General features: G+C 49.9%; 1 protein-coding gene across 8 annotated transcripts in view; it reads left to right on the forward strand.

The window, feature by feature from the left end:
• TIAM1 (TIAM Rac1 associated GEF 1) overlaps positions 1 to 26,626 on the forward strand; it is a 158,157-nt gene that overhangs the window by 118,739 nt on the left and 12,792 nt on the right. For 5 of the 8 annotated variants that reach the window (XM_039554614.1, XM_039554618.1, XM_039554628.1 and 2 more), the window contains 8 exons: positions 1,096 to 1,200; positions 3,247 to 3,328; positions 7,637 to 7,723; positions 10,201 to 10,425; positions 16,853 to 16,956; positions 25,446 to 25,625; positions 26,032 to 26,100; positions 26,390 to 26,515. In XM_039554614.1, coding sequence (XP_039410548.1) covers positions 1,096 to 1,200; positions 3,247 to 3,328; positions 7,637 to 7,723; positions 10,201 to 10,425; positions 16,853 to 16,956; positions 25,446 to 25,625; positions 26,032 to 26,100; positions 26,390 to 26,515 — 978 coding nt within the window. Of the gene's footprint in view, positions 1 to 1,095; positions 1,201 to 3,246; positions 3,329 to 7,636; positions 7,724 to 10,200; positions 10,426 to 16,852; positions 16,957 to 20,999; positions 21,186 to 25,445; positions 25,626 to 26,031; positions 26,101 to 26,389; positions 26,516 to 26,626 lie in introns of those variants that run through there. The other 3 variants (XM_010391393.3, XM_039554637.1, XM_039554646.1) reach the window with 3 other exon arrangements.

A 26,626-nucleotide genomic window follows, 5' to 3' on the forward strand; every position in this document is an offset into this window, starting at 1 on the left:
CTCCTGGGCTAATCCAGGCTTCCCAAAGCAGTCACTGTTCTCTGTGCATGTGCTGGAGGGTCAGGTTTTCCACAGGTCCCTCAGTGTACACTGCTCATCACCTCAGTGCTGCTGTATTATGGCTGGAACTGGAAAAGCCAGGCTTTAAAAAGCAGGACAGACAGGCAGTAATGATGTTCTTGCATGAATTTTCAGATAAGCCATTGTTTTCAGCACAGCCTGAGAAACTTGGTAATTTGCTGGTGTAAAATGAAAAGGCTGAGGTATAAAAGCCTTTAACAGTGGGATTTCAGAAGTGACAGTGAGGAGAATTTACCTCCTGTACCTGTGAATCACTTCGGGGTTTCTCATTAGTTTTAGTTTAGGAACTTTGAAAGTAACTTCTGGATGATATCCTTTGTGTTTATCATACTTGTAATGTGTTTTGATTACACACTGCATTAACCTCTGCTTAAATCAACCTTACTAATCATGCTGAGAAAAGGTCATTAACATCTCCCAGACCAAATGCTGTATCCTCAGCTAATTATAACTAATTTATTAAAATGGTGTGACCTCTTTCCACTGGGATGCAATCCAGAATGCAACTCTTGGCTTTTTTCTAGCCTTATAAAGCCAGTGTATCCTGAGCTGCTTTGAATTTAGAGGACAGACAGATTTTTTTGTCTTTATTAACCTTGCTTGAAATCTGCCCCATCATATTTACGTGCTAAGTTATGAAGATGCTAAAAAAACCCAAACCAAACAGAAAAACCCTTTCCTGCCATATTTCGCTCTGTTGGCAGAACGTTTATTTAAATATCCTTTTATCCAAAGGCGTGCTCTGAGGCTTCTGCTGTTCCAGCATAGGCTTATTTCTGGACTGGCTTGGGAGGGAGCAGAATGCTGGGTCAGCAGAGCCGAGGAGGCTGCTCCCAGTGCCCTCGGTGGGTACATGGATCTTACTCCTGGGGGAGAGCAGGAGGGCCAGGTTTTGTTCAGGTTTCAGGGCAGGAGATCATGGTGGAAGGTGGTGCTGGGGTGGTTTTGTTCCTGTGAGGGTCAGAGATGAGGTGAACACTGCTTTTCTGTCTAAAGGCTCTCTGTCTCTTGCAGACACACCAGCTGGACCACGCTGCTCACTACCTGCGCCTGAAATTCCTCATTGACAACCAGATCCAGTTCTATGTACCAAAGCCAGAGGAGGAGATCTATGAACTGGTAATGCTGCCCCTGGGCAAATGAAATGACCCTGGGTGGGACGCTGGTAATTAGTGTTCATCTGCCATCCTGTAGCACGCAGTTAGGCTCTTTGGCTTGCAATTATGGCGCTTTGCAGACCATGGCAAATTGGCCTTCAGTAAAGGGATCTCTCCAAACATTTCATCCTGTGTTGGTGTTCAGCTCATATGTGTGTGTGGATGTGTCTGGGGAGAGAGGAGGGACAGCCACAGGCAATGTGTGAAAGTCACTGTAAGGTACATTTAAGCTTAACTTCCCTCCAAGTTGTCTTTTCCTGTTGTTTGTGCTGTCCATGGGGGTTTTAAAGTCATGGTGCTGAGGCCTGAGCACTTGTTGTTACAGTCCCTGTCTGAGTTTTAAAGAGGAGGAAAATACACAAGTTGTTGGGTGTTTTTTGGTGGTTTTTTTTCTTAATGGGAAGGTAAAGTTTGAGGTTAAGAAGGTCTGGAGTTACCTGTGAGAATATACTTCCTTAATTGCCTCAGCTGGCTGTTTTCATCTCATTCATCTCAAAAGCAGACTTCAAAGGAATGTTGCCATGAGAGATTAGAAAAAAAGACCAAACAGGATTAATGTCATGCTTTACCTCTATGATTTTACACCGGCATGCTGTAAAGCTTTTTAAAGTCCTTTGCATTGGTGGCTGGTTTACTTATAAAAAGTAAAACTTTGCTAGCTATGGAGGCTTTTGTTCATTTAGCAAAGAACTTCTGGGATTTTCAGTTAATGCTGTCAACAACAACAACAACTAGTGAGAAAGTGCTAGAGGAGTGCTAGGATTGGGAAGTGTGATACAGTTGGGGAAAATTAAAACTCAGAGGAGACAGATTTTAGCTGTCATTGTCTGGAAGGACTTTGGGGACTTGTCTCGTGTTGAGAGGGTGTAGGATTGACAGAGTCATCACTTATTGTTTATTCTGAAAAGCTGAAATGAACCCAAAACTCTGTCAGTGGGACTGTGTAGATGCTGGAAGGGAATGGCAGAGACAGGCACTGTAGGACAATGTCCAATGTACCAATACTAAACCAGCACACTTTGTATGTCTGCTGGCCTGTGTGGGCTTGTTTGGGGAGAACAGTGGAGTTACTTCCATGGGGCTGTAGCTGTTCTGCAGAACGTGATTTTGCAGCTAAACAGATCTGTAGGTGCTGATAGTGAAGATGAAGTTACATTTTTATTCGGGAAACCTTTTGCTAATGAGTTCCTCTTCTTTTCTAAAGGAACAGTTTACGTACTTCAGTCCAAACACTGAGTTTCAAAATGTTCATTACTGTGAATTGCATTTTGACACGCTCACAGCAGCACGGGAACAGAATTCATATTCACCTGTGGGCTCTCGTTCACCTGGGGCCATGATTTTTTCCGAAGACAAAGGCTGGTTTGTTACTTCGGTGCTGAAAGGCAGAGGGATTTGCAGCTGGGTGGAGGGACTTGTGGGCTATTGCCTAGGTGTGAACTTGTGCTGGTCTCCCAGGAAGGATGTTGATGACCATTTCAAAGACTTGGGGGCTTTCCTTGGTACGAATAAACAGCAAGGTGTTAAAGGTGAAATGTCATGCTGAGGTATAGCAAATTGATAATCTGATAATGAAGAAATGTATCTAAGAAACAAAATCACTCCTTGTGATTTTAATGCTGTTGAATAATTGAATTCCTGCAATGTCTTCATTAAAACAATATAGAAACATTAAGCTATTACTACTTGAAAGTTAGGAAAAGAGGAACAGAAGCTCTGTTTCTCGTGCACTCAAAATGGTATTGACTGAGTGAAAGAGATGCATGCTTTGTTTGGTGATGGTGGTGGGAAAACACTGCTTCCTCCTCCCTAACTGTGTTCTAACAGCAGAGCTGAGTGACACTGCTAATGCCTCACACAGGTGGGGAGAAACTGTTTGATAAATAATGACCACAGTCCCTTTCTTCTGCCTGTAATTAAAACCCAAAAATCTGTTCAAAACCATTACAATTAATGTGTCCTCCCACAGTAACATATTTTTGTGTTTGTTTTTTTTTCCTCTATTCAGCTGTACAAGGAAATAGAAATCTGTCAGAAAATTACCCAGCACATTCAGATGGAGAAGTCTGATGCATCCTCTGATATTTATGGTGAGTTAGTCCTTCATTTGTTTTGCTGTTTCTCCCCAGTCAGTTCTAGTGCGAGCAGGTTCTTGCGTGCTGTTTATTGATGCACCTGAAAGGTCTCTTGAGCACAGTGAGGAAAACACTTCTGACTCCTGAGCCACCCACAGGAACATTCACCTGCCCTGGAGGAGGACAGCTTTGTTTGGAGTGCTCTGAACGTGGCTTTCCTGGAGCTGGAGGATGTGCAGGGAGGACAAATGTTTGCTTGCTGCTGTAGTTCCTCCCAGCACCACCCACGGAGGGTGTGGGTGGGAGCAGCGTCCTTTGCCAGCTGTCACATCTCACACAGAGCCTGCCGGGGGCTGTGCTGGGGCTTCCACACTGCCCACAGGCTGCAGGGCGCTGCAGCTCCCCTCCTTCCTCCTTGTCCCCCTGCTCACTCCTTCCTCCTTTGTCCCCCTGTTCACTCCTTCTGCCTTGCCCCGCTCCTCGGGAGCATCGCTGTGGGTATGAGGCATCTCGAGTTCTGTGGCTGAGCAGCTGCAGAGAGTCTGTTTGGCTTCTTCTCACCTGCCAGGGGCACCCAAGGTGGGTTCCTGCCTGGCCCCAACGTTGCTGAGGCTGGGGATGCCTGGCTCCAGGGCTCAAGGGTGTCGCATGGATGCTCCAGCCCTCGAGGATGTCCCATGGATGCCTGGAGCCAGAATCGGACACATGGCAGATCTGTGTGAAGCATAAAGCAGGGGAAGGCCTCCCTGTGTACTTCCAGCAGAATCTCTCATCTCTGTGTAGTTCACACTTCTCAGCTTTCAGGTATTTCAGATTACAGCCCTCCAGCCTGGTGAGTGTGCCCTTTGGCCTGGCAGTTGCAGTTCTGGGGTGTATTTTAGAGTTATCTGTGCAACCTCCCCCACAGGAAGCCAATCTGCATCTTTTTGCTGTTTATCTAAATATTCTGTTTTAATGACTAGAATAATTCTGCATCCCCAAACTGCTTATTATACAGCTGCAGGCCACTGGAGTATTGAGCTCTGCTACAAAGCAGTGGGACTGACTGGGGCTTGAATATTGAAGGCCTAAGAAAGAAATATTCACCAGCCCAGTGATGGTTCAGGGTTGGTATTTATGCAGTGCCTGAAAGCACTGCAAGAGTTGCAGCTGTCATAGCACTTCCTGTTTATTTCTTTTTCTTCTTTTTTCCTAAGCGATAAATGGGAAAAAAAACGTGAAATGCAATGTGGTGTCCTGTGAAACGAGATCAGCTGTGTGAGGTGTGGGATGTAGCTGTGCAGTGCTCTCGCCCTGCAGGGAGGGAATGCTAAAAGCACCCCAAAAAAGCTGACTTTTCTCTCACTGAAGGAAAATGGCCAAATGTGGTTTGCCTCTAGTTGGCAGAACGATTTCTGTGGTGTGTATGTGTCTCCTTGTGTGTTCAGCCAGTCACTAGTGTGTGCTGAAATCACACAATCCTGGAGCAGTTTGGGCTGGACAGGGCCTTAAAGATCACCTTGTTCCAACACCACATCTCAGGGAGAGCTCACCTGGGAACATTCCGTGGTGTTTCTACTCCCACCAGTGTGTCTGTGGTAGTAAGAGGCGCTCCTGGAGAGTCTGGCCAGTGTTGGATCTCTCAGTGGGATGCTTTGCTGGTGCTTGAGCACAGATGTTCTCATCTCTTTGGCTGGTACTCTTCCCTCTTTGCCAGGGCTGTGAGGGCAGAAATGGGTAAGAATCCTTGGCTTCCACCTCCTGGATGTATCAGGAATGGGCTGGCATGTTTACCAGCAGCTGGTTTTCCCAGGGGGCTGAGGGGATTGTCTGGAGGTGGATTTGCTCAGCTATTGAGCTGCTGTGGTGAGGCCACGTGCACTCCAAGATGCAGATTCTCCTGTGATCAGAACTTTGCAGTGAAGACAAGGCTCTGCCTGGGTTGCCACCCATCTCTCCCCACCTGTGTTTCAGAGCCCATGCACAGTCTGATGGTAATGTTTTTGGCAGGAATGCCAGCTTATGCATTCACAGTGGCTTCCACCCACTCCTGCCCTTCCTCTCCCGCAGTGTTTGTGTGCAGCCCCTGTGGAACCCAGCCAGGTGGGAGCTGTACATTCCTGCTGTCCACATGTGTGTACAGACTGCACACATACACAGTGGGATGAGAGCCACTGGCACTGCTGTGCTGCTTTGAGGTCCAACCACTGTCACAGCTGTGGAAATAAAACAGGATAGGGTCACATCCCCTGTCTGTGGAGGGCTTGACTGTGTGTGTGAGATGGCCAGTGCCAGGCTCTTGCCAGCTGCCCATCTCTCATCTCCTAAAGCTGATGACGACCTGTGTAATTGCTCCATATGCCCTTTCTGCCAGGAATAACTGCAGGATTTATGGGTATGGATGAAGGATGAATTAAGAAATGACTATGTGTGCACTTAGACCTGATGGATTGAGGGAGGCAGAGGTCTTCTCATGGAGAAATCACAGAATCTCAGAATGGGTTGGGTTGGAAGGGACCTTAAAGTCCATCCAGTCCCACCCCTGCTGTGGGCAGGGACACCTTCCACCATCCTGGGGTGCTCCATGCCCCGTCCAACCCGGCCTTGGACACTGTCAGGGATCCAGGGGCAGCCACAGCTTCTCTGGGCACCCTGTGCCAGGGCCTCCCCACCCTCACAGGGAAACAATTGCTTCCCAATATCCCATCTAAACCTGCTCTCTTTCAGTTTGAAGCCATTCCTCCTTGTCCTGTCACTCCAGATGCTTTTAAAGAGTCCCTCTCCATCTTTCCTGTGGGCTCCCTTCAGGTCCTGGAGGGCTGCAGTGAGGTCCCCCCAAAGCTTCTCTTCCCCAGTCTGAACAATCCTAGTTCTCTCAGCCTTTCCTTGTAGGAGAGGTGGAGCTTGAGGCTGTTTGGATCTGATCTCCTCACAGTGAGAGCCTGAGCTACCCCTCAGCCTGGTTTTAATGTGTGGTGTTTGGCCCAAACCAGGCTCTCAGTTGCAGAGGGCGACGCTCTTAGGAGCTGATGCTTTGTGCTGACTCAAACTGCAGCCTTGGGCACGCTCTGCTGTCTATCTGGATGAGGGTTTTCCAGGTAGGCTTTGTGGTGATGACAACCAGTAACTACTGTATTTTACAGCTGCTCTTGTAGTCGAGGGTTCTTCTCTCTGCCAAAGCTGGTGTGTGGAGTGAGCTTCACAAATTTCATTTGATTCAGCCTGAGGAACTCGCATGCAGGTTCCAAGTAGCTCAGTAAGTCATGAAAGGCCATATGCTTCTCACTTCTGAGCTGCCACATTCCTCCCCCTCTTTTCTTCCTTTTTTTTTATTTTTAAATCACGGATGAAAAAAATAACTCTCAGCCATAAGGATCAACTTGAAGGGAGTCCTAAAGTCAGGATAGGCTCCCAGCACATCTGCACCTCTTGGCTGGTGGCTGATTGCATGTGAAAACAAACGACTCCCCCCAGAGGTTTGTAAATGTTTTTCTAGTCTCTAGAAAAGAGAGAGCAAATGGTTGCCTGCACTCATTTAGGGAGTAATGAAGTTTTCAGAAAGGCAAATGTTCTGCTTTAGATGGCTCTCAACAGTAAATAAACAACCTGCATTTAACTCGGCACGTTGTATTTCCTTTACACATCGTTATCTTACAGTGTCACACACATGGCAGGAAAATCCCCCAGACCAAAGCTCACAGTCCCATTTGCACTGTTTAAAATGGGGCTGTGTCAGCACTTCCACTTCAGGGCTGTTCTGTAGGTCTCTGGTGAGCATGAAATGTGTGCTGAGCCGAGACTTGTCAAATGTCAGGTTGTGCCATAAGCAGCTGAAAAAAGTTGAGGGGAAGAGGGAAAGGGGCATTTTTACAAACCTGCCCAGCCCATGAGCCTCAAAAAGCAGAGGTCAGCACTCTGTTCTAGCCAGAGGTGTTGTGCCTTGCCTGCGTTTGGGACAGCACATCAGCTGTGGCTCTTGGATTCCCGGCTTTTGTCCCAAACCACGGCTCTGTGCAGCTTTGGTCTGTGAACAGCAAAACCTCCTGGAGGGACCTTTGGTGGCAAGAGAATTGGGAGTCTGTTCCAAGGCTTTGCAGCTGTGGTATCCTCAAATACGGCTGTAGATGAGTTATAGATGCACTCAGAAATTCAGCTCAGGTTTTTGTTAAAGCCACTTGCGTCGTTTCACTTCCCTGTTGTGCTGGAGGTTTGAGGGAAGGGAGAGGGGAGGGATTCCTGCCTGCTCGCTGCAGGGACAGCACAGCCGTGGCTGCAGGCTGTGGTGGCTGGGACACCCTGGAGGGGGCTGCCTTTCTCTGACCATCTCACTGGCTGTCTCCCCAGGTGTCTCTCTCTCCTCCGTGGAAGAGGAAGGGATTTGCCGACTGTATGTGAACAGCGTCAAGGAGACAGGCCTGGCTTTCAAGCAAGGTAAAACACTTCCAAAGCCCTCCCGAGTCAGTCACTGTGACTTAAATACAGTAGAAGCATCTGAGTGCTCCCTGTGGCTGGGATTACTGCCTCTAGTTTTGCTCCCAGCCTTTGCAGGATGCAGGGCAGCACCTGGAGCAGGAGCCAGCAGGGATAACCAGGCTGCCAGCTCATCCCAAGGCAGAGCAGGATCTGGTTTAATGCAGCTGAGGCCAGCCATGCCACTGCATTTCCCATTCACTGCCTCCCCTGCTGCACAGAGACAGGCTGGTCAGGGAGCTGGGCAGCTGAAACCCACCTACATTTGGAACTAGAACGTGGGGACCATGAGGGGTGAGAAGAATCTCATCTCTTTGTAACCCACTGGTGCATGCAGAGTCCTCAGAAACACCTTCAGAGTTCCCTTGGTGAGGGCTTGTATGGCCTTGCAGAGCTTATTCAGCTGTTGGCCCTTGGCAAAAGCTGTTCCAAAAGCTGCTCTCCCCCAGGCTGCTGCATCCCTTGGCCTGGTGCTGACTCTGGCACTCTGCTGAGCCAGTCCAGCTGATGGAAGACTGCCCTGGCAGTTTCTGTGACCCCGAGCTGGTGGAGCTGGCTTGTGTGGCTGGGAATGAGTGGCAGAAGGGGCACAGTGGAGGCAGAAACAGGAAAGCAGGAGCACTGGTCAGGGAATGGGGGACAGCCTGGAGCTGCACCCCAACTTCAGAAACCCACATAGGTGTGTGTTAAACGTGAAAAGACCGCCTTGCTCTTCCTGTCCCTCAGCCCCACAGCACTCCCTGGCTAACAGGATAGAAATCCTGCCAAAAGCCCTGAGCAGAGGCTGGGGGGGCGGGCTCCCTGCCAGGCTGCCAGGGGAAATGGAACCCTGTGGGTTCCTGTGTGGAGTAAGGCAAGTGTGAGGTGAGGGCGGATGGGGGTTTCATCAGGGCTTCCCTGGTTTGCTTTTAGTTACTGCTGGAAGAACAGCTTGAATGGATGTGTGAGCAGAGAGTGCCTCCTGTGGGGCTGCAGTGCTAGGACAGGGAATGAAAACTCAGATCCGTAGCTCCTCAGAACTGACCTGCAAAGGCACTTCTGTGTGACAGCAGTCGGCAGGATGCTGGGACAAGATTCCCTGAGGTAGCAGGAGGAAGCGGGGAAAACTCTCTGTGCCTCCCATTATTTACATGCATTGTCTGTGTTCGACTGCACTCCATCAGATGAGATACTGCATTTCACTATCAGTCTTTCCTCCAATTAGAAAACTTTTATTTTCTCCTGGTAATTTTTATGATTCATCCTTTTTCTTCTGTTGGTCTGCCTTAGCAGGGCATTCTTTGTTGGAATGGGATTGCACTGAGATAGACGTGATGCTTTATCCCAAATGATCCAAAACAAAGACTCCAAAGAGTAAATGAAGCCCCAGATCCGATGTTTATGGTTGCAGGCCTATTAGTGTGCTGCTATTATGCCACCGAATCGCTAAGTAGAATAAATTAAATAATGCGAAATGCTTGACTTGCCTTGTTTTGTCCTTCTTTCAGATATGATTTTACAGTCCATTTAATTTGTAGCTACTCTATCTAGTTCATTTTATTCTCCCTGAAACTGCACACCACACTGCAGTTTCTGGGCACAATTACATGCATTTAGGGAGATCTCCATTTTCCTAAGGAAGCTCTTTAGCTTCCTCCCTTCCACGTTTCTTCCTGGAATGTGGGTCAGTACTGTGTCTCCTGGAGGATTCATCCAGGCTTTCGGGGACTCCTCCTGTGCATGGCAGGGATGGTCACCCCTACTCTTTGGTCGCTGTAAATTCCAGCTCTCGTCCCTGTAAATGCAAGGATGGAGACGGGGATGATCCAACAGCCGGGGCTCTCGGCACTGCTGTTCCTGGTGTGCTGCTGCCTGCCTGGCCCTGGGGATTACTGGGGATGAAACCCCACTCCAGCTCGCTGTTGCTGGTCAGGGAGGGCCCGACTGGCCGTGGGGAAGGTCAGGGTTCCTGTGTCACCTCGGAGGGCCGCACACTGTCCCTCAGCATCCCGGGGAGCGGGAGTCAGCTGCTTCCCTGCACACCCCCTTCTCCCTGGGGCACTGCTGCTATAAATAACTCCTGGAATCAGGCTGGAAAACAGCCATGACTAACTTAGCAAGGGCTCAGATCTGCCTTTTGAAGATGTGTGTGCTGCCACGGTATTTGGGAAGGGTCGCAGGGGAGGCCTGTGTTGTGTAGGGTGCAGTGTGGCACAGGTCTGTGCCGTGAGGAAAAAGGGGATAAATTGTTGCTGGCAGGTAGTGAGGGACTCCTGGACACTCTGCTCTTAAGGTGGCACTGGAGGAGTAGCCAGACAGCAGATCTCACAAAGTCCATCAAATCTCAGCGACATTTGCAGTCATTAATGATTGTGTCTAGAGATAAACACCCGGCAGAGCTCCTCGGTGTCTGTGGGGAGCACGGCTGTGCGAGTCTGACCTGTTCCTCTGTGTCACAGGCCTGAAAGCTGGCGATGAAGTCGTGGAGATCAACCAGAGAGCTGCCGAGGAGCTGGACTTGGCGCTGCTGAAGGACGCCCTGGTGCAGCCCTCGCTGTGCCTCACCGTGCGCACCCACCCCGAGCTGGAGGAGGGGCAGCGGCTGCGCCAGCTGCCCCCACGGCGCCCGGAGAACCCCTCGGAGCCCGGGGACGGCACCCTGGCCTTCGCTGCGAGCAGCCAAGGTATGGCTTCAGGACAGAAATCACCAGGAGGACTCCTGCATCATCCCTGTGTGCAGATCCCATGGCGGGAGGGAGGGGAGTTCCAGCCTGAACTGGGCAGATGGTCCCGGGGGGCTCTGGAAGCTGTGAGGGGTCACAGGGGTACCCCTGAAGGATGGCTGTGCTTGCAGTTGGGCTGTGACATGTGTGTCATTGCCAAAGGCACCTCACATCCTCTGGCTGTGCCCACAGACAGTCACAGAACCAGTTGCTCCCTTCTAGGGAGCTCAGGATTTGCCCACAGGATCTACACGTGGGATGGGGAGGAAGAGGGAGAAGCATTCTGTGTGCAGCTTGGGGCACCACTACGTCAGAAAGGTCTCAAGCTGTTGGAGAGTGTCCAAAGGAGGGACACGAGGATGGTGAAGGGTCTGGAGGGGCCACACGAGGAGTGGCTGAGGGCACTTGGAATGTTCAGCTGGAGCAGAGGAGACTGAGGGGAGTCTCATTGGGGTCTGCAACTTCCTCCGGAGGGACAGCTCCGATCTCTGCTCTCTGTGACAGTGGCAGGGAACGGCTGGAGGTGTGCCAGGGAGGTTTGTGTTGAACATTAGAGGGTGCTGGGCACTGCCCAGGCTCCCCAGGGAACGGGCACGGCCCCGAGGCTGCCAGAGCTCCAGGAGCGTTTGGACAGCGCTGCCAGGGATGCTCGGGGTGGGGCTCTTGGGGTGCAGGGCAGGGCCGGAGTTGGACTGGATGATTCTTGTGGGGCCCTTCCAGCTCAGGGTATTTTGTGGCTCTGTGATTCACCCTCTCTGGGGTCAGCCAGGAGCACAGGGGCTCTGTGTGTTTGATGAGATGCACAAATAACTCACAGGGACTTTTTAAAACAGCTAAAGACAGGGATTGACATTACAGCCTGACATATCCAGGTGATCCCACAGCACACTGCCATGGGGAGGGACATTCCTGCTCATGACACTGCCCTGCTCAGAGAACCCAGCTGGCAGAAGATTCATCTATAGCAACTGGGAATTCTTTGCCAGGAGTTTGGCTTCTCGAATTTCTACATGCTCCTCTGGATTTTACAACAGAAGAGGACACTGGTTGTACCTCTTGCTTCAGTTTTTTTGAATCATTTAAAATACAGGAAAAATCAGTGGAATTACCAAAATGAAGTAGTTTCTAGCTAATCAAAACTATTCTGAGCTGAGACTGGCTTTGGGGAGTGTGATATTCATAGCAGGTGGAAAAGAGGGAGCAAGAAAAGCTTCCAAACAGCTTACTGCAAATCCCTCTGAGGGGACTGCTAAAAGCAACCTCATGTAAGATGTGGACTAAACCTGGACAGGCAGTTAAAATTCAACATTTTCAAGCCATATTCTCCTTTTAATTTTCATGGAGGTTTTCCCAGTTAGTCTTTTGTGCTGGAAAATCGAGGTAGTCTTGTACATTTCCATAGCTGGCCACAAGATGCCCCCATTTCCTACTCAACACCAGCTTTTCACAGGCCTCTTGTCCTTGCCTGTGATTTTTCACTGAAACCCTGAATGCTGGGTCCTCGTAGCTCAGCTTTTCCCTGAGGTGTCTGCCCTGGGAGCAGAGGGTTGGGAGCTGGCATTTGTGTTCACATGATGATTCCTGATTTCAGTGATTCCTGAGCAGAGCAGGGACATCCCGGGACATGGGGGCTCCACAGCGGGTCCCAGCAAGCAGCTTCTCTGCCACTGCCATCCCTGCACCGTGATCTTGAGGGTCTTTGAGGGCTCCTTCCCCTTGCTGAGGGTGGGACAGTGCAGTGTCCCAGGAGCCCATCCTTTGTAATAACTGTGTGGTAAAGGAAGAGGTCGGATGTGGCTGATGGACATTTCAGCACCATCGCCACCCCTGCTGCTTTGCAGCCATACTTCCTTTGTGCTGCCCTGAGCTCCAGTCCTGCCTGGTCTCCTTTGTGAGCTCCTCCAGGGCTGGGCAGTGGTGTGGAACAGCTCCTGCTTTCCTGAGAGCACGTGAAGTGCCTGCTGGGACAAATCACCTCCCTCCTGAACGTTCCCGTTCCTTCTAAACACAGGGAATGCTGGGCTGGGATCTGCCTCTGTTCCCCCCCCAAAGGGAGGGGAATATTTCTTCGGCCAGCAGGAGAAGTGCGGGTGTCCCTGGCGGCTTCTGGAAGCGCCCGTAGTTGCCACATGAAATCATTCGGGATGGCTTAGCCCGAGGTGGGAGTGCAGTCAGGTCTCTGCACCCAAGTGTGTGATTGGGCAGCAGGTGATTTTCCCCACCCATTTCCCTCTATTCAGGTGTTTGTAGAACACAGTGTTGTACTGAAGCCTTTCCTCTTCTGCTCCTGTGCTTTGTCAGGGACCCGCTACCTAAAGTGGGATCCACGTGATGTTTAGAAAGGGGTCTGTGCTCTTATTTGGGATATTGTGGCTGTATCCTAGATTTTTGTTCTTGGCTCCACAGCTTCTTGCAGAGAGCAGTCAAGTATGAAATACCCACTGACCTATTTATTTGTGTCCTTGTTGATTCCAGGCAGTTTGGCTGGCCGGGCACATCAGCTCCATGATTTCTGCTGAATGCTTTATTTATAGGACACAGATTCTGTCCGTGGCCCTGGGGCAGTGCAGCCCCCTCTCCTCAGGGTCAGAGGGCCAGCAGGCACACAGCACCTGTGGACACATCCATTCTCCAGGAACCCAGCCTCTGGTTGTAGGATCATGCTGGTGTCTTAGCAGTATCCTCTTCATGAGCAATTCTTCATCAGCTGTGAAGGCAGAAAGGGGTACATTTTATTTCTGGATGAGGCAAATTATATTGTGTATTTTCAAAATATGAAAGATATGTGTTACTTTTTTTTTTTTTAAGGAAGCTTTCCTGGTGCCTTGCTGCTCAGTGGGAGGTCTAGAGGAGCAAAGCAGGGCTGTGTTTCTGGGAGTTGGCCTTCCTGGAGCGTCTGCCAGAGCTCCTGTTAAATCCGATGTCTCTCACAGCTCTTTCATCATCCGCAGCTCTCTTGCACGTGCTGAGCTGGAGCTGCAAATCAGCCCTGTGGCCGTGCTTACTTCATTGTGTTTGCTTAACAGGTTAATCTGGAGGTGACCTTGAGTTTTAGATCTCTGACTGATGTGAGCTGCCATCGTGGGCACGATGGATGCTTTCCCCGTGGAATAGCGCTGCCTTTGCAGAGCCACAAGTTCTGTTCCTTTCATCTATTATTGCTTTTCCTGGCTCTGGGTTCTCTCCTGCTAACACAGCCTGCATAAATTTGGCTGAGGAGGATTAGCTCCGGTTCTGTCTGGAGCAGGTTTTCCTTATTGCCTAAAAGGATCAGTGGGTTCTGTCTCCCCTCTCCACGAGGAGTGTTCTGCCTGTCCATTCTGCTCCCCTCAGAGAGGGGAAATGAGGGGAATGAGAGGCTGAAAGCTGGGAACACAGCCTTGGATCTCCCCCAGATCGTCAGGAAGGTACTCTGCTGTTAGAAGGGGATTTGGGAATGGGAGTAGTACCCATATTTGTTTGTGGTCTCCCCACAATTCACTCCCTTTTTTCACTGTGGGGCAGAGCCTCTGAGGTGTAGGCTTTGCATGCCGCTGTATTTTGGAGATCTTTAGCATGGGGGATAATGTGAAGCTTATAAATCACCACGCAGAATGGATACAGACTGAAAAAAATAAAGTGCCCCCTCCTCTTGGAATGGGTGTATCAGTCCCCCTCGACAGGGAGCACGTGGGTGTTTTAGGGAGTTTGCTCTTCTGTCATTCAGAAAGCAGCCAGAGGCTGGAGTTATTAACACACAGGCTAAATCTGTGCTGTGAAACTGCAACAAACTTCTGCTGCAGTGTTAGAACGGCCAGTATTTTTTATTCCATCCTCGTCCATCACAGGCCTCCTTGGGCTGAGTATAGTTTGGATTTCAGAACCAGCTGAGGCCAGCAGTGACCTTCAGGTCAATTTCTTCAGGATTATTTTCACGAGGCTGACGGCTGCTTTCAGACCTTCCGTAGCACTGTTCTCATTCAGTGCTTGATTTAGCAATTCCGGTGCACTTCCTCCAGCAGCCACCGGAGGGGTTTGGGATAAGAATTCATTTTTCATCACGAGTTCCCCAAATTCCTGCCGTGCTGCCTCGCCCTCTGGCGGCCTGGACCTGCAGGAGGCGAGGCTGGTGCTCCCGATTTCCCCGTGGAAATCCCTCATTCCCGGTGTCCCAGGGCACGCGCTCCTGTCATAGTTCAGTGTTCAGAGCTAACCACAATTCTTCTGCAAGGACGAAAGAAGCACATACTCTGTTCTATTGCGGATTTACAGGGGAAATGTCACCTTAAATAAAAATTTAATGTGAGACACCATTCCCTAACAACTCCTGTCAAAAACGTTGCATTTGACGACAGAGCCTCTTCAGCGAGGTATTCTGTTGTCATAACGGGGCCATTCCCTGGCAGCGTTGGGATTAAGGAAACTGCTGTTAAACTGCCCAAATAGATGCTATTGGGTTTTTTTTTTGAAGCCTGGGCACTGAGGTGCAGGATTCCTGGTTTGTATTTTGTGTTAGCAGGGTGCACACTTGGGAGCTTTGTGCTGCAGCTGGCAGAGCTGCATTGAAATAAATATACAAATAGTAATAATAATAAATAAATATGTGAATAGTAGTAAATAAATATATAAATAGTAGTGAATAAATATCTAGGCCAGCAGCAAGAAGGAGGCTTTAAGAGAGGTACCACACATCGTGGAAGTCTCATTTTAAAATCTTGAGTTACACCAGCCCTGCAGACTGGAAGCAGCAGCTGTGGAAAATTATAGCCAAGTGTTGGGCTGATGCTGAAGCTTTCCATGATTCTCCAGGCCTTTAAGCCCCAGCACCTTTGCTCCTGTGATACAAAACTTCCTTCTGTTTTGCTGGTTGTAGCCACAAGTGGGAGTTATTTGATGGGCGTTGGTCACACTGTCACAGGTATGACACTGCTGAGGCAGCCTGGGGGCTCCTGTGCCCTCCCTCTGTGCTGGGGCCACAGGGTTTTGACCCCCTTTCCTGCTGCTTTTTTGGATTTCCCCTTCTCATTCCTTAATGTCCTGTGAAGGCAGCAAGTGGCAGTGGTCAGGAAGAAGGAAAGCAGCACATTCTCCTGGCAGAGCTAAATAAGGATTCGCAGGGTAAAAAGCAGGTGATGGAACGATCCTGACAGAAGTGGGGCGGTAACTGGGAGGAATTAACGGGCAGGGGCAGCTTTGTTGCTCTGACTGCAGTTAACGAGCAGCAGATAAACCTGCTCACCTCCGTGGTGGCCAAAGGCATCAGAAACAGCCTGAGTACACGTGCTGTGTGAAAGATTCCTGTCTGCTTGGTGAAAGTGCACGAAACAGGTTAAATGGGGCTTAAGTTGCAGGAAAAGATAAAGGGGTGGCTTAAAAGTAATATGAACAAATATTATTGCCTTGGTTTTGGCTGAGAAGCAGCTGCAAGGTGCATTTCACACAGTTTGAGAAGGGAAACTAATTGCAGTGAAAAAACACGACTGCCCCACACAAATTATGGCACACAGCACTTATCTTCTCTGGTTTTTGAAACAGATACCTCGAGGGGTTTAAGAATTCTTTTTCACAAGTTAATAGGGAGAGCAGAAAGCTGATAGTGAGATTTGATAAGATCTGGGCAAGGCTCAGAAAACGGAACTTCTTACAGAAAATACCACTTCTTCCAATAGATTCTGGGTTGCCAAAGAACCCCTCCAGGCACATCTCTTTCCAAGGCAAACCCTCCCTTTTCAGAAGAGGGGCCTGAGCTCTGAGCTACCTTTTATGTCCTTTCCATTTCCTCGATGCCCAACTTGGCTCCATCCCAGCGTGCAGAATACGTTCTGAATTTATTTCCAGAATTCTGGTTTTTCCGGATTATCTCTGGACATAACGAAGTGGAAATCTTGCACAGTCATGCAAACTGTTTTTGATAATGGGGTTTAAAAGCTTGCCTGAACAGCAGCTGAACACTGGGTCCTGACGCCTAAAAACTCCTGAAACTGGGTTTGTTTTCTCAGCAAGTGAGTGTGTCAGGCCAGAAATGTCCCACGTGAGCCATGGCTGGCTGGCCAGCACCAAGAGCTGCTTACCACAGTTTCCATGTGAAACCACTGGGGTGGAAAGGTCCTTGGCACTGCTCACCAGCCAAGCAATGAATGCTGCATGTCAGAATTTCAGTGTGACATTTCAGCCTTATCTCTGAATCTGTAGTTCCCAGTGAAATGATGTCTGGTCATAACCCCTTTGTTTTTACACCTGTCCTTAAAGCTGTGCTGCAAACCCTCCTCGGAGGTCGCTGGGTGCCTCTGGCACAACCTCCTGTTGGAATGTGCTCGTGTTCCACAGGAACTCCATGGTTGCTCCCAGCCTTTCTTGGGGATTTTGGGGAGTTCTGGCTGTGTTTTCACACCCGTGTCACTCTTGGCAGGGCACTCCCTCTGCAGTGACCCCGACAGCTCCGCCGAGGCGGCCCCGGAGGAGGCGGAAGCGCAGGACCTGGAGTCATCGGACGAGGCCGACAAGATGAGCAAGGTGAGGAGGTTCAATTTTCACCCGACAGGGAGAGCAGCCAGACTGGAGCACCCTTCCTGCGAAAACGCTGGTTTTTCTTGGAAGGTGTTTATGGATGGTCCTGAATGGAACAAGGCACAGCTTTGATTGTGGCAGTCACCTGCTGCCTCTTCAGCGAGACTTGTGCCTTTTTTCCAGGGTGGGTCCACATCCTCAGTACCTTGTGGTAATGACCCCACACAGTTTTAAAATGGGCTGGTTATCACTTCCATCCCCAGAACAGCTCCACTGCACCACGTGGATCATTAGGATTTCTCATTCTTTCTTGTCTCTAGGCTTATGACACACGTAAGTTAAACTGCATTTCCTTAAAGCAATAGCGCAGCTCACATGCAGATTTCTAACCTCAAACCAGCCATGGCCAATCTGCCTTAAACTGAAGCCAAACTCTGCAGTTACAGCTAAGAGCTTGTGCAAATGGGTTGCTAATTGCCATCGATTGAGGGACCTTCCGCACTGGTTGGTGGTTCACACTCGGTGACAGTGGGTGAGGATCGGTGGCTTCTGAGGCACAATCCAGCGAGGTTATCTTGATTGCTTTTAGGTATTTGTGATGCAGGTGATGGTGAGATCTTACAGCTACTTTTCTTCACAGTTCTAGTGAGAACTGGATCTCAGTTTGTTGGTGTTTTTTCTCTGTGCGTGTTTTCTCTCCTATTTTAACCAAGATGTGTTGTAGTGAGCTCTGGGCTGGCCCCTTGCTGCTCTACTGCAGTGAAAGGAAGGAAAAGACCTTGGCCTCTCGTTTCCTGATCCCTGGTGTCACTCTAGCCTGGAGTTTTGTCCCTTGATAGCCAGACAGTGGAAGTCAGATAAGGGAAAACACGCAATGCTCACAGAGAAGGTGATTACTCACAGAGTTTGTTTCACAAAGGTTTTATTGAGGAACTTTTTCTTGTAAGTGCAAACAATTTCTTCTTCAGTCAGTGGAAATGTTTGTTGATAGTTTGGGATTTTTGCCTGTAAATTTCTTTTTCAGTGAGTGGAGGTGTTTGTTGATAGTTTGGGATTTCTAACTGTAAATATGTGGGATTTTCATATGCTCTGAGCAGAGTCTGTTCTGTCAAAGGAAGCTGTGGCAGGGCACTGAGCACAGCACGTGGCTGCTGGGGAATCATTGCTCTCCATGGGTTTTCCAGGGCTTTCTGTTGCTGAGCTGTGCACAGGCTGGGGAGTTTTGCCTCTTGGCTCCTGGATGCTCAGAGCTGTAATTACCTGCACAAGTCGTAAGGATTACCCGATTAGCTCTGCAGCTCAGCAGATTTAGTCAAACTGAGAAATGGGTGTTAGCAGCTTTAATGCTTAATATTCCATCCTGGAGGAGTAACTCCCAGCTTCCAACGGGAGGAGCTTCTGCCTGTCTGGCAATGAAATGTTGACATCACTGCGTGTTTCCTTTTGGGATACAGAAATGTGGCTCTGTATTTGTGTGGGGTGAAGAGGAGTGAGGCTTTATTTTTTCTGTTTCAAACTGCTTGAAATGTTTTCCCACAAATAAAGGACATGAGTACCTATGGAATATATCTAACCTACACAGTTTGGCAAGCTCAGGGATGCTGCCGTCCCTGCTCTGTACTCAGCGCCTTCCTTGCTGACTGTAGAAACCCCCAAATTATTCTGCAGTGCCTATAGAAAATTCCAGTATATGGCAGTGGGGAAGAAGAAAAGCTCAGCTGAGGATTTTCCTAATTCCTTGGCTTTTCTGTGTGCTTGGGAAAGCTGATGTGCATGGGAAGGAAAGATTCTTGCAATGTGTGTTTCCCCATGGGAAGTCACACACAGCGAGGAGAAAAACCAAGTTGTTTTCCTGTCCATGCACTCCCACACCTTTCCATGCTCCTGGGATTATGGCACAGAAGATTAAGGTGGTGTCCTCAAGGCTGTTTCACAGGGGCTATTTTTGTATGTGGGAAGGGGAAGGCTCTGCCCTCGTGCCACGTTCCCCTTTATCCCATTGCTGCCACAGCTCCCAGCCTTGGATGGTGGAGCTCAGGGGAGACTCCCTTTGTTTTTCTGCCCTCCTTGGCTAAAGCAGCACTCCCATCCATTCACCGCTGGTCAGCAGGGGACTGTTCCAGCATCAGAGCTCCCCAGCTAAATGCAGAGCTCCCCTCCTTCCAGCACAGAGGCAGCATTAGGAGCTGGAGATCCCAAAAAAGCCTTTGGGGTGTCTTGTGCCATGCACTGCAGAGAGGGACAGCTCCCAGCTTCCCCAGGAAGCTCCCTGGCTCTCCAGCCAGCAAAGAGATCCTAGGGGAGCATCAATAATTCAAGAGAAGAGGAGAGGAGCGAGGTGCTCACAGCCCACATTCAACTGCTCTCATAGCACAGGCTTTGTGTGAAGGTAAGTGGGGGGAAATCCCACCAAAAGCTGGGCTTGGTCCCTGCTGCCTTTGTCAGGCAGGTGGCAGGGGGCTGTGTGACACAGGAGGCACTGGAATGTGTCCTCCCTCCTCGCCCTCCTCCTCCTGGCTGCAGCTGCCTCTGTCCCTTCCCCCAGACCAGCATGTGTGCACGTGGGTGTGTGTTTCCTTAGGAGTGGTGCTTTTGCTTCTTAATCTGTAAAAGCCTCCGAGCTGTGGTGGTGCTGAAGGATTTGGAGGTACAGCAGCAGCTCTGAAGATTCCTCCCCTTCCTGAGAAGCTTGTCTTCTGTATGTCCTAAAGGCCTGGTGATGCAGAGCTTTCTTCTCCGTCGCTGTTGTCAAAGTAATGATTCCATTATATAGAATAAGGGAAGATAAGGTGTCTGTGTCTGTTCTGGTAAAACACTGGAAACCCTTTGCCAAGGTGGGCCGAGGTATCAGTGGTGTGGGATAGCTGCTGTTCTCTGGACTCACTCCCTATCTAATTTCACCCTCTTATCTCTTGGGATGACATCTGTGTGAAGGGTAGCAAGCAAGGCGCTTTCCAGGTGCAACCCTTTTCCTTAAGCCACGCAACTGGCACTGGCCTGAGCTTTTCTACAAGTGGCTTCTGCTCTGGGATGGGCTTCTGGCTTTCCTTTCTGTGCCCATTTCATGTAGGAGCGAGGGGGAGGAGAGAGCTGGGAGGGAGAAGAGTGGGGGAAGGAAAGCCTGCTCTCTGCCACCTTTTCAGGCTTGTTTATGAAACGGGGGGGATGGCCCTCTAGTCCATCAGAAACGTTTCACACCTGGGTCATTTCTTCAGTGGTTACTTGCCCCTGTGGTGACCTGCTTGTTTTGGCCTTTTCAATATTGAAGTTCAAAGGGGGTACCCAGAAAACTGAGTGTATGCGCAAGTTCCTGATGTTGCAGGTTGCCAAAGGCTAAAATAGGTGCTGTTTTGAATCTCAAAATCAGCCTTTGTGTATTTTCTTCTCCTGTCGTGGTCCTTGGAATTTAATTGGGGAAGTGTTTTAAGAAGTGTCACCAGTTACAATTACTGTGGGACACTGGTTTCTGCCTGTTTCTAACTGCAGACATCTGCCTGTGGCTGTAAAGGCCAATTACCGGGCAGCAGTGGTGCTTGGGGAGCATGATTGATGGGCTCTGTGTGTGCATGCCTGTGCCACTTGGAGGGATTTTTTCCAAGAAAAGTAGGTCGGCTGCACTCTGCTGCATTACTCGAGACCAGCATAAGTCCCCAAACCTTCAGCGTGTTGCAGTAGACGTGAAAGGATTAAAAGGGGGATTTGCGGGGTCGGTTTCCCCGCGGCAGAACCGGCTCTTTTAAGTTGCTCTAATTGGGTGCCGTGTCCATTCCGCTGTTCGATATTCCCGAGCAGCGCCGCTCGCAGCCAGCGGGCTCGTGCTGAGCCGCAGCAGCACACACGGATATTCCCGGCTGCTCCTCTGCGCTCCATCCCCTCTGCCTCCGCCAGCAGCGCCCAGCTCCGGCTTCGCCCGGCTCGGGATCCCGTGGATGCGGTGAGCAGATGGCACGGGAGGGGAGGCTGTGCCGGCGGGGAGGTGGGCGCTGCCCTGCCCCGCTCACACGCGGCGGGGAGCAGCTCGGGGCGCCTGGGAGGAGCGGGAGAGCGGCGGGGAGCAGCCGGGGATGACTGTGCGGCAGTGGCACTGTGCGGCCGGCGCGGTGACAGCCCCGCAGCGGTGACAGCCCCGCAGCGCTGCCTCTCGGGCCATGTCGGCGCTCTGGAGGGGGAGCCGAAAGCTGCGGAGCGGGAGCGCTGCCAGGGACGGGGACTCCCTGCACCGAATGCTGTACCTGGTGAGCAGATCCGAGGGCACGGGCTCCGGAACCGGCATTACGGGGTTGTCGTGCCGTTCAGTTTGCAGGTTCCGAATCGCAGGCTGAGCTGGAGCGTGTGTGCCCTGCAGAGGCTCTTTGTTGCCGTGCCAGGGCGCTGGCGGTGCTGAAAGGATGCAGTTTGCCTTGCTTTGTTTGGGAGGGCACTGCTGCCTGGCGTGTGCTGCTCAGAGGTGCTCTGTGCTGGGCCAGGGGCGAGCTGCCTGCTGCCAGGCACCTCGATGCCTTTGCGTGGCAAACACAGCAGGGAATGGCTTTCAAAACTACGGGGCAGCCAGAGCTGCCCACTGTGGGCCGCAGCGCCGTGGTTGTGAATGTCCTTGATCCTCCTCCACGGGAAGGATGTGAGAGCCTGGCTCCTCCGCTGAGCCCCTTCCCGAGCAGGGGTTAATGTGTTTGTGAACTCCGCTTTCCAGTCCAGTTGTGGCAGCCTGCAGTCTAATTTTCAGCTTGCTAGAAGGGAGTGCCTGCAGGATTGTGTCTGAAGTGTGATGCCATAATTCTCCCAAAGAAATCCTGGTTTAGTGCTGTCATTGTCACTGCTGGCAGAGCTGGTGCAGAGAGATAAAAGGATCTGTTTGTATTCCAGACCTTCCCTACTCTATCCACTTTCTCTGGGAAAATGGGGACAGAGAGGTTTTTGTGAAATCTGCTTGAGAGTTTTCACCAAAATAGCTGTGCCCTGAAGACCCCCGTGTGCAATGTGTGTCTGCTTTGTGTCTGGAAAAGGATTTTTTAAAGGGAATGCTGGGTAGACAGGATTGTGCTCAGAGGTGAAGCACAGCAGTTGTTGCAGGTGGAGTCATGCATTTCAGTTCTAGGAGAGAAGCAACAATATTTTTATTGATAGGGACTGGTAAGGTGACCACGTTTGCTGGTCTCTATGACAGTGGTTTAACAAGGCTTGATGGCAAGGCTCACCTGGTTATTTACTGCAACCTTGCACTGAGGGATGAGGGTCAGAAAGGATCCGTTGTTTGCTAAGCTCAGAGAGGGGTTTTGGTGCAGGTGGATCTGCTCTAGTCCTAGACTTGGTCAGTGGTTTGTGTCTGAAGGGTTATATTGCACAGCCAGTGCTTTATATGCCTTGGCTAAGAATTCGGAGTTCAGCAAGTCGTAATCACTTAGCAGGGCTCTGTGGTGCTCACTGGGGGTCACACACCACAACTGCTTGTTCAGTGAGCAAGCAAGAGAACAGGTTTGTGAACGTGATTGTGCTGGAGACTTTGTCCAAAGAGTGAGGGGTGAGTGCTGTGTGGGCCGTTCCCGAGGAGATGTGGGGCCGGGCAGTGGGGAGGCGGCGCTGGCTGTGGCTGGAGCCCACAAGCCGTTTATTGAGCGTGCACAAGTGGAGATAAGGCTTTGGGAAGTCCTCCACACTTCCTTCCTGCCATATGGGTGTAACTGTTCCTGCTGGGGCACACCACATGCCTCCACGAGTTACTTCAACTTCAGTGCTGAGCTGGTGTTTCACGCCTGGAGCAGATTTTCGGTCTCTTTCTGGGTGACCCATCTTTCCCTGCAGGAGCATGCACAGGATGGCAGGATCTGCAGGGTGGCAGGCAGGAACTGCTTCAAACACTTGGTTTATTTTGGGGATGGATTGCAGATTGTGCTTTATGCATTGGAACTGGATTTATTTGTACTTCAGGTTCTCAAAGCAAAACACCACTGGACACGTCTGCCTCAAGTAGTTGATGCCATGAAGATTTTTGCCTTTTCTTTTATACCCCTGTTATACCTTTTTACAGCTTCTGTATTCCTAGTGCTTTTTGCCTACATTCTTAGACTTGTTTGTTCAGCTAAGAGACTGAACATTTTAGAAGCTTCGTAGCTGGGGATCAGTGTGCCCCAGACCCCAAGGTCCTCTCCAGAACATATTCTGTAAACCAAGATAGAACCATCCAGGGGAAGATTCCTTGGGGAGAGGGGGCTCACTTGAGCCTCTCATTGGGGAATCTTTGATAGATATGCTAATTAGTAAAACCTATAATGTTATACCCAATGTTGGGGGGATACGGAAAGAGGAGAGACACAGAGACACAGGGAAAGACTCGGTGGGGTACATCTCGATGCATATGACCTGGACGTGTACACCTAAGGATCCTTAAGAATAAATACCAAGGTAAAATCCCTTTTCCCCTTCTAACCGTGTATGCCTCTTGATTTTAAGACCAGGAAAAGGCATCATAGTGCTAACAAAGCCAAACATTGCTGAGCAAAAACCCTGCCTATCCTGGGTCTCTGCAGGCTCAGGTTATCATATCTGAGCTGGCAGTTCTCTGTGCCTTCCCAGCAGAGCAGGGAGCTTGGGGAAGGTGTTTTAGCCTGTGCTGGAGCCAGGCTTTTCACCTGCTGCCCTTGGTGGATTTGGGGCTGTTGGGATCAAGGTCACACCTGCTGAAGTTTGGTGCAGATCTAACCTAAAAGTTTGGGTGTGTTTTATACTTAAGAGCACAATGAGTATAGGTGGAACCTTGTTGAAAAGTAACAGGAATTATTGAGTAATTAAGACTAATAAATCTCAAATCTCAGTGACACATGCCAGGGACAGAGGGAGTGGAAATGGGCTGGTCCAACTCACTGCTTCCTCCTGCCGTCAACTTGCAACTTTCTTCCACATCTGAGTTAAACCTGAGAAACTGAAGATGAATATTTTCCCTGTAATGAAGTGTGTTTAAGAGGCATTTTTGTACAGACAGCCAAAGTCAGATACAATGAGTTCCGGGCTTACACTTGTGTCCTGAAAAAATGATCCTTTGTGTAATGAGCATCTTTGCTCATGTGCTGTGCAGTGGGACCTCAGGGGAGCATTTGCGGCCCTAAGAGACCTCTGAGGAAAGGGGGGGAAATCCTTCTTTGTCCTAGCATGGATTGTAGGTGCACAGAGAGGAAATAGCTCTGTGTGAGCAGATTGCATGGCTTAAAAAATGTGGAGATCACAACTACCAGTGGGTGGGAGTGAAGTGATGTCCCAGAGGCAGAGCTTTGTCTCCAAACTGCAAGGTGGGGATGTGCTTTATTTTCTCTTCTTTTCCTTTTCCCCTTTTTTTCTTCTGTTAGGTTTTTTTTTCCCTCTGCTCTCTTCACATTTCTCTGCTTGAACAGGCTGATTTTGGGTCAGTTGTTTCACAGAATGACAGAATTAGCCATGCTGGAGAACACCTCTGAGACCATGGAGTCCAGCCTGTCCCCAGTCCCCACCTTGTCCCCAGCCCAGAGCCCTGAGTGCCACCTCCAGGCCTTCCTTGGACACCTCCAGGGATGGGGACTCCAACACCTCCCTGGGCAGCCCCTGCCAGTGCCTGGCCACCCTTTCCGTGGAGAAATTCCTGAACTGGGGGGCTGTAGAGGCAGTGCTGGGAAATCACTGAACCTGGATTAAGATCCCCTGGCAGGATTATCAGGTGTGATCACTGGAGCAGCTCTTTTCCCTCCAGGTCTCTGGGAGGCATGGACACAGCCCACGGCTGCCTTGGCAATCCTGGAAGCCTGGGGCTGTCGTCACTGACACCAGAGACTATTCCTGCTCCAAACTTTTCAGTGTAATGAAAGATGTGAGGGAATGATCTAACACGAGGGGGTGAAGTGAGGATAACTGCCTTTATATATAGGTAGTTGATTAAATATTAAAGAAAGCAGCAAGAGGGAGCAGCTCTGGGAAATGACACTTCCAGGGAAGTTCACCCTGCGAGGCACATTCCCAGACACAGCTTAGGGATACAGCTGCTTTCCCAAAGAGCTTGTGCTGGAGCCTGGAGAGGCTTTAGCTGGGATGGCTGTGCTTCCCCAAACCCCGGGGTGGATGGTTTCTGCCCTGTGTTAGCAGAGCTGTTCTCAGGCCTGCTGCAGCCCACATTGGGGAACTGCCAGGGGGCTGGGGTGTGTGTTTTGTTTGCACAGGCATTTTTGGTTCCCAGTTCTTGGGCCTCTCTGTGAGTTCTTCAATCTTAAGTGCTGGACGAGCCTATTTTAATTAAAATTCACGTGTCTCTGAAACCAGGAATGGAGTTGAACAGTACTTCAGTTAATTTGAATTCTGCAGCCCCTTTTTTTTTCCCTTTATCCCCAGTCACAGAGAGACAGGATAGACACTTGTAGTGCCTGTTAAAAAGTCCCCAAGCTGCAGCTGCTCAGCCACAAGCCCCTCTCAGCCCCCTCGTTCCTCTGGCTCTTATTTCAAGTATTACCACTGCTCTTTCCTCTCCCTTCTCTCCAAAGAGCACAGAGCAGGTCGCTGCTTTCTGTCGCAGTCTGCATGAAATGAACCCCTCTGACTGCAGTGCTCCCCCCCAGGACTGTGCAGGGCCCCAGCTGAGCACCATGAGGCAGCTCACGGACGCAGACAAGCTGAGGAAGGTCATCTGTGAGCTCCTGGAGACTGAGCGCACCTATGTCAAGGTAAGCTTTTGCCTCAGCTTCCCGGCAAAACTCCCTTGGTTCTTCTCTGCTCCTTCAGGCTGTGTTTCATGGGCGTATCTGGTGGTGAGCTTGCATTCCATTCTGCAGTCTGTGCCTCAAATGTAACTGCAACCCCTGAAATAAGGCATTTCCAGATGATGAGGCTGTCGTTTTGAAATGGCTTAGCTGGTGCGCAGTTACTGCTCACTGAGATCTGGTATTGATTTTCTAACTAGAAATGTGTAAATGCTTCCTTCTCCTGTCTTAAATTGTGTGAAATCCAACTGTTTCATGTTGTGTGTAAAAAGGAAGAATTCTCAGATTGGGTAAGCATCATTTGCCACCTCAGTAAATATCCAGAGGCAGTCTGAGGGACCAATGTGGGAATCTTCTTCTGAATTTGTAGGACTTAAATTGCCTGATGGAGAGATACCTGAAGCCTCTACAGAAAGAAACCTTCCTCACACCAGATGAGGTATGTTGACCTTCGCTTGAGCCAGAGACCATTTGCCTGCCCCTCCACTCTGCCCACCCAGCTGGGCTTGTTTGTCTGAAATTAATTTCACTTAATTCCACTCCTTTCAAACAATGGATTGAGTAGAGCATCAAGGTGCTGCTCAATAATTTCTGCAGCTTGCTTTTTCCTGACACCATTCCTGGTTATACAATTGGACTGAGAATTACTGCAGTTCTAGAAATCAGAATATAGCCTCAAAGTGATATTTTCAGCATTCTGCTTTTCTTTTTTTTTCTCCTTTTATTAGCTGGATGTTCTCTTTGGGAATCTGACTGAAATGGTAGCATTCCAGGTAGAGTTCTTGAAAACTCTGGAAGATGGAGTAAGGCTGGTTCCAGACCTGGAAAAGCTTGAAAAAGTTGAGCAATTTAAGGTAATAATTGTTTACTTTTATATATATAAAACCACATTATTTGTATTGTCTCATTGTTTACATTTTGAGGAGACCTTTAACGCTCTCCATCATATTTTTCTGACTATTGCC

Source organism: Corvus cornix, chromosome 1, assembly GCF_000738735.6.
Source record: "Corvus cornix cornix isolate S_Up_H32 chromosome 1, ASM73873v5, whole genome shotgun sequence".
NCBI lineage: Eukaryota > Metazoa > Chordata > Aves > Passeriformes > Corvidae > Corvus > Corvus cornix.